This window comes from Salmo salar, chromosome ssa06 (genome assembly GCF_905237065.1).
Source record: "Salmo salar chromosome ssa06, Ssal_v3.1, whole genome shotgun sequence".
NCBI classification, from domain to species: domain Eukaryota; kingdom Metazoa; phylum Chordata; class Actinopteri; order Salmoniformes; family Salmonidae; genus Salmo; species Salmo salar.
This window is the reverse complement of record NC_059447.1, coordinates 53356814-53364343: the sequence shown is the minus strand read 5'-3', so window position 1 is coordinate 53364343 and position 7530 is coordinate 53356814. Positions and strand designations below refer to the sequence as shown.

The 7530-nt window shown below is 45.6% G+C and overlaps 1 protein-coding gene across 2 annotated transcripts; it reads right to left on the bottom strand.

Moving 5' to 3' along the window:
- Window positions 1-1364: 1364 nt before the first annotated feature.
- On the bottom strand, window positions 1365-6874 carry LOC123743462 (uncharacterized). Of its 2 annotated transcripts, none has more exons than XM_045720710.1 (3): window positions 6705-6874; window positions 1627-6481; window positions 1365-1529 (listed from the first exon to the last, which is right to left on the bottom strand). In XM_045720710.1, the coding sequence occupies exon 2, from the start codon at window positions 4052-4054 to the stop codon at window positions 3098-3100; it is 957 nt and encodes a 318-aa protein (XP_045576666.1). In that variant the 5' UTR covers window positions 4055-6481; window positions 6705-6874; the 3' UTR covers window positions 1365-1529; window positions 1627-3097. The 2 variants fall into 2 exon arrangements, with proteins under 2 accessions (XP_045576666.1, XP_045576665.1); XM_045720709.1 differs by having other exon boundaries at window positions 6767-6874.
- Between the last annotated feature and the right edge of the window lie 656 nt (window positions 6875-7530).

Here is a 7530-nt window from a genome sequence, read left to right as displayed (position 1 = left end):
AGCTGAGGAAGCCCTCTCATACACCTTTAAAGCGTTTGAGAGAACCTTAACATCCTCAGCCCCTGTAATAAAAACTGTCACGTCATCTGCGTACGCAGACAGTGCTATCGTGGGACCCTTCATAACCCCTGGCACAGAGAAACCAGTAAGCCTCACTCTTAAAAAACAAAGCATTGGTTCAATTGCCAGACTATACAACTGCCCTGAAATTGGGCATCCCTGCCTGATGCCCCTTTGGACAGGGATGGTGCAACTCAAACCACCCCCCACCTTCACCATACACAAGGCCCAGTACACTAAACTCATCCAAGACAGAAAATCATCCCCAAACCCAAAGGCTTTCATTGTTTTAAACAAATACTGGTGGTCCACACGATTAAAAGACTTTTCCTGATCCAAAGAAATTAAACCCACATTTACATCGGACAGTTTACAAATGTCTAAAACATCTCTTAAAAACAAGTTGTCAACAATAGAGGTCAGGTACACAGTAAGACTGGTCCTTGTGGACCAACAATCCCAGATACTCTTTCAACCTGTTTGAGAGACATTTAGATACAATTTTATATTCTGCGCACAGCAAAGCAACAGGTCTCCAATTTGTTATGAGAGCCAAATCCCCCTTTTTTGACAACAGTGAAAGCACCGCACATTGACAGGATACAGAAAGAGAACCCTCATGAAAAGATTCACACATCACTTCATAAAAATCCTCCCCAATAGACCCCCAAAAGCGCTGATAGAACTCAGATGGTAAACCATCTATGCCAGGGGCTCGGCCTGATGAGAGCTGTGTAACTGCTGTGGACAGCTCTTGCAGAGTAATGTCAGAGTCCAAAGCAGCTCTCTGCTCAGGTCCCAATTGAGGAAGGCCATGTAACAACTGTTCAGTACAGAGAGAGTCACAATCCTCCACCATATAGAGGGCAGAGTAAAAATCCACAGCATGTTGACGCATTTCATTGTCCCATCAGGGAGACGAAGGCAGACCATCTGTTTACGTTGCAATGTCGACTGTCCTAGGTTTATAAAAAAAAGCGCTAGGAGCATCCATATCCTTAAGGGAAGCGAAACGAGACCTAATCAAGGCACCCTTCACACTTTCATGTAGAAACGACATCAGTTCATGTCTCTTGTCCTGTAAGTTCATGACTAATCCAGGGTCGTTCTGAGTGAGCAGCTTCAATTCATTAGATTTGATGTCCTGTTCAAGGGCCCTGATAGTCTCTTTAACTTCAATACAAGACAGAGCAGTATACTGTTGACAAAATAATCATATTTGGGCCTTCCCAACCTCCCACCATTGTCTCAAGGTGTCACGATTCTCTACAGCTGAACCCAGAAGCAGACCAGGACAAGGTGAGTCAAATGAAGGTGAGTATTTATTTACAGACTCGAGGTAAAAATAGAATAACCCAGGAGACAGAGCAGCAGCAGAGGTGAGTTGATGAGAGTGAATAGGCAGATCCAATGATGTCACTGAAACCACCGACGACCAGGCAAGAGGGGTGAATGTTCCGGGAGGATGACTGTAGACAGAGTAAACGGGGGTGAGTAACCGGCAAAAAGTACAGAACAATAAAACTAACTCTGGTAACATGAGGCTGATACGCTGACACAACATACTGTTCATTGCTAACGATCCGGCAGGGAATGGATGTCAGGTCAGAGCTTATGAAGAGAAGAGGTGATGATCAGGACCAGGTGTGCAGATGGCTGATGAGCTGCAGGTGCGGGTAATTGAGAGATCTCCCGGCTAGCTTCGTCGCCCGGCAACCAGACAGGGTGTGTTCAGAAACCTCAGGAAACAACTCCAAAACAGAAAACAGGCAGCTCAGGCAGAACACAGACTCAGGAAGCGGGATTCATGACACAAGGACTCAAAATTCCCTTTTGTAAGCCTCCATTTTTCCCAAAACAACAAAAACCTTTCACAAAACATGACATCATGTAACAATTTAACATTAAAATACCAGTAAGATGATGACCTTCGTGGACAGGACAGGTGAAGATCAACAGTAACAATATGGTGATCAGAGAAACTCACAGGAGTAATGTCACACCTTCCAACCTTACTACAGTAGTGATCAGATACATACAACCTGTCTAACCTTGCTGCACTGACACGACCTTCATTAACTTTTAACCATGTGTACTGCCTAACTTTTGCATTCCTTACTCTCCACACATCAGAAAGCTCAAACTCAGTTAATAGACCAGACAGGCAAGTGGCTGACCGCAGGCGAGGTTCTTCAGTGGTGCGGGCAACAGTAAAATCTACTGTACAATTCCAGTCCCCCCCCTAAAACCATACACCCCTCTTTGTCACACTGTCTTAAGGTTTCCTTTATTTGATCAAAAACAACAATATGCTCTGTACCCTCATTAGGAGCATAAACATTCAAAAAAAAAAAAAAAAACATGACATCTGCCTTGACCAATAAAACCCGACCCTTGACAATCTCTATTGTAGATACCACAGTCACCCCTAAACCTGAGGAAAACAAGATTGCCACCCCAGCACTGAAATTAGTACCATGACTGATTATATGCTGACCCTCCCATCACATACCCCAGTCAACCTCATTAGCCTCATCACTATGTGTCTCCTGTAGAAAAACAACATTCAGCCTTTTCTGTTTTATTACTTCTAATGCCCAAGCCCTCTTATTCCTGTCCCTTCCCCCATTAATATTGAGAGAACCTACCCTTAGTACCTCCATATAGAAAAGAGAAAGGAAAAGCAGAAGAAACCACAGAGAAACCAGACAAAGAGAAAAAAACACCCTATGAGGCATGATCATCGTCATTGTTTTAACTTTCTCTTAACCTGACCACGTTTCCTACTACCTTTTGCTGCTGTGACACCAGTAACACATTTCCTCAAGCGAAAACGCTTCTTCTCACTCAACTGGTCTAACCCGACCGTCTTCTGTAACATCACAGCTGACCTCACAAACTTATCAACATCAAAAAAATCTGCCAATTTGACAGATTTCCCAAAAGTCTGATCCAGAAACCCATTTACCTCCTCTAGATTGTAAATTGAGTCCTCACCAGCTGCTATCGTATCAGGAGAGATATCCATGTCCTTCTCCTAATCCTCCTCAACTGAGGCCACAGACCCCTGACTCCCCTCTACCACATCCCTTTCGACACTCCCCACTTGCACCCCATCACTCGTACCAGGCATCTCCTCCACTACCTGGGAGACTAGCCCCACCTGAACCCCATTACTCGTAGTGGGCATCTCCTCCACTACCTGGGAGCCTAGCTCCACGTAAACCCCCTCCTGTACCCCATTACTCGTAGTGGGCATCTCCTCCACTACCTGGGAGCCTAGTTCCACATGAACCCCCTCCTGTACCCTAGCACTCGTGCTGTGCAACTCCTCACCAGTCTGAGGAAATGGCTCTTCATATACATCCTTACCTTCGACAACAATATTTTTCTGCTGCATAACATTTCCCTCTGGTACAAGTTGCAACTCCGTGCCCTCAACACAGACAACTTGTTCCTCAGCAACAGGTGCTTGTGGCTGCTCTACAGCTGTCAGCCCACCTCTGCCTACATCAGTGGGCCCAGGCGTTACGAGGACCACATGCGCCCCTCCCTCCGCCTTCTCCCTTTTCGGGCAAGCATGTTGCTTATGGCCAACATCCCCACACTCAAAACACCGTTGACTACCCGTACTAGCATAAGCCATATACAGTCTGTTGTCATACTTGACTTTAAACGATAACTCCAAAGTCTGCTCTGGTGACTCCAAAAACATAAACACCTGTCGCCGAAACGACATAACCCGTTTCAACGCCGGGTGTTTGCAACCCAGCAGGACAATCTTAATTGAACTTGCAAAATTCCCAAACCGCAATAACTCGCGCTCCAATAGCTCATTGGGAATAAACGGCGGTACATTTGAAATCGTTACCCTTGTTGATGGAGAAAAAAGCGGCGTAACTTGAATAAACATACCTTTAACAAGTACGCCATGCTCAACCATACGATCAACAAGGCGCTCTTCTTTAAGAAATACCACCCCTGCTTTATTCATCCGTGACGCATAAGCAACATTCTCATATCCTACCTTCTCTCCCACAGCGACCAGAAACTCCTCCACCGTGACAGTAGCTTCAGTAACACACCTAAAGCCGTGCCGAAGTTACTTAATTCTACCACAACAAGAAAATAATAAACTTAATCATGCATAGAAGAAAAAGGATATCACCAAGAAAAGGAAAACCGAAAGAAAACTCAGGATATCTAACTCTACACAAACACTCGCACTTAGCACTCGATCAAACAATTCCCAGCATGCACCAAACACTCCCAGCATGCAGAGAGAGAGAGAGAGAGAGAGAGATGTGTGTGTTTAGTAATGGATGGTAATCTGACAGGTCAGAAGGAGAGAATGTAAGATCAAAGCTATAACAGAGAGAGAGGAAAATGTAAAGAGTTAAAATGGGTCAGTCCCATCAGGCTGAGAGTGTTTAGATTAGAGCTGTGTGTTATTGGTTTCAGTGATTGAATGGATTGGGTTAGTGTAAAGCAGATAGAGGGTGTCTTGACCCTTTTCAGTTTCTCATTGTAGTATCGGGAATTTGTTATTGATGTTGAAGGGGAATAGAGGACATGCTGTTTATATGTCCCCGCTGATTATTGTAGAGTTGATGTACATCCAAGAATGCGTTCCAAATGGCACCCTATCAGAATAGTGCACTATGTAGGGTATAGGGTGCCATTTGGGACGCTGACCTGGTGTTGTTTGGACAGTGTATTCATATTCCCTAACAATGAAGAGGTTCAGGAACACAATCTCACAGGACAGTATTGTACTGTGCATACTCTGGAGACAAGGGAGGAGGAAAGAGAAGCAAAGGTCATGGGATCCAACAAAGAGAGGAAAAAGAAAGGGAACTGAACAATAGCCAAACCAGGCCCTTCAACCTCCACCAGAGCAATGAGAGATGATAGGTGGATAGGTGGTGACAATAACCCCCTTCCAAATAGCCCTCCTCCAACACCCTTACCCCCAACCTAGCCTCCCTGGCCCTCACAGCTGCCCATACCCCCAGTGTTGGGACCCAGCCTGAGAACCTCTGTCGTACCCCCTTCCGGGACCTCCTTGTTACCCCCCCACGGGGTCTCTCCTTACCCCAAACAGAGAGCTGTCACCTCTGGCACGGCCTAGCCTGTCAGACCCACAGCTGGATCTTTGAACCATGAGCCTTAGGGCACCATAAGGACACTCTGGGACTCCTCAGGTCTTTCAGATGTATGTCAGCGTATAAACGGTGTATGAAATTAACCCGATGTGACATGGGCAAATTGCTACGAACGAAGGCCAGTGGAGGTCGGTTACATTGAGAGGCCTCAGGGAAGCTATCTAACAGTGGGACAGGACAATGACTGGTACAAAGCTACTGTCTGAGCACATTAGCTAGCGGCATCTCTCTCTCTCTCTCTCTTTTGCTCTCTTTCATTTTTCTCAATCCGTCTTTCTCTTATCTTTCTATTCTCTCTCTTCCTTCTCCCTCACACCCTTCCTCTCCCTCTTTCATATTTTATTTTCTCTTCTCTCTCTCTCTCTCTCTCTCTCTTCCGCTCTCTTACCTTGTTAGTCATGACGATTATTGCTAAGTCTGGAAGATCTGATACAATGGGCCTCAGATCAAAACAGTTTAAAGTGTGTCAAAAGCAGAGCTCTAAAATCCCACGGCAAACACAACCACAGAGAAGGGCAAAGTACAATCAAAGGTTATATATTACAAGATTTTACAATAGTGACAATATCTTAAAAAGCATTTGTTTGAATGCTTCATTTTAAAACGACTAAACGCCCAGTTAGAAACTAATAGGGAGTCTAAGAGTTAGGACTAGCAGTATCACTAAGAGCCCATTTAGAAACGTATAGGAAGTCTAGGAGTTAGGACTATAAGTAAGAGTAGCACTATGAGCACAGGGAAAAACTAGTACAGCAGTTGCTTCACTCACAGAGCGGTGGCCATTGTTCATTTGTTCGGCTCTACCCGAGCTAGGTTCATTCATTCGGCTCTACCCGACCAGAGTTCGGCTCTTCCTCCCGAGCAGAGGTCATTAGTCGATGCCTGGTCCGATAGTTGATGGCTGGCACTGAAGTTGATGGCTAGTTCGGTAGTCAATGGCTGGCTGATGAGCTCTCCTCTCCCCCACTCCAAGACGTAGATAGACTCTCGCAACTGCGTCGGGTGTGTCCCCCGTGTCTGTAGCCGTGGGGGACAACAAACTGATCTACAACTTGGAATCAGACTCACACGTTAGGCGTTAGCACTTTCCTTTAGTATTGCTTTAGCGAGCATTTTCTGTGTTTCCTTGCCGGTAGCCGGCCTCGGTAGTTGATGGCTGGACAAATGCCGGTTGTCTCTCTCTCAGCGGCGGGTCTGTTGAACTGTGTTGTAGCGTCGATAGCCTCTCGCAGCTACGTCGGGCGTGTCCCCGATTTCTGCAGTCGTAAAATAGGGGATGATAGCAAAATTAGACATACTGATGAGTAATATAATAAAGATGCTGATAGTTTAAAACTAATTCCACAATACGGGATTAGGGTACAGCACTGCAGAGACAAGCAATGGCTCAAATGTTTGTCTGCTATTGATCAGGTGCTTGGATAATCCATTCCACAACAGTTAAATAATTAAAACATTTGCTGAACGTTAGCCGGAGACCTGAACAGACCCTCTCTGCTGCAAAGCTACATATTCATCACGATAATCCATTCAATACATACGGGCTGGAATTGAACGTTAGCCGAGTACTAGCTGAGTGTTATTGCAATGTTGCCGTAGCATTACGCATGATGCCTATCGATCGTGTGCACTGGCGATGACCTAATTTGCTTTAGTTATGGCGGGGAGTGCTTGGTGCTCTCTGTGACGGCGGGACTAGGTTATGTAACCAGGGTGATGGAGGTTGGGCTTTCTTTGGAGGCCGATAGGGCCATGTGATCCCCACAGTAAATTACACACGCATCACTTCCCCCCTGATCCTAAATTACAGGTTAACAATCTGCAGCTGCCCCCAATGCCAGCACCAGCCCCTACTAGTACAGGACAATGGCATTGTTCTCGTGGCACACATGAACCCAAGGCATACACACACAAACACACACATATACAGATAAACACTTGATGCACATACATACACACTAGCACGGAAGCATGGAAAACACACATATACGCGCACACAACCCTAGCTCCCAAATTATAAATACCCCACTGGGCTAATGGGAGCCTGTCACCCTCAATTCCATGGGACCTGAACCATCCCAACAGCAACAGGCTTCAAAGATTGCAATGAAAAATAAAATAAAATATTTTTTGTTTCTTCTTCCCCCTCTCGGTCTGTGAAGACATTGTTTGTTTATTGATGGCACCATTTGTCACTTTCTGCACGTTTTTCCCATGCTAATGATGGCCTGACTGCTGATTGGTCAGACAGAGCTCTTATTCCGGGCGTTACAGGCTAGGACACACACACAAACACAGGGTCGCC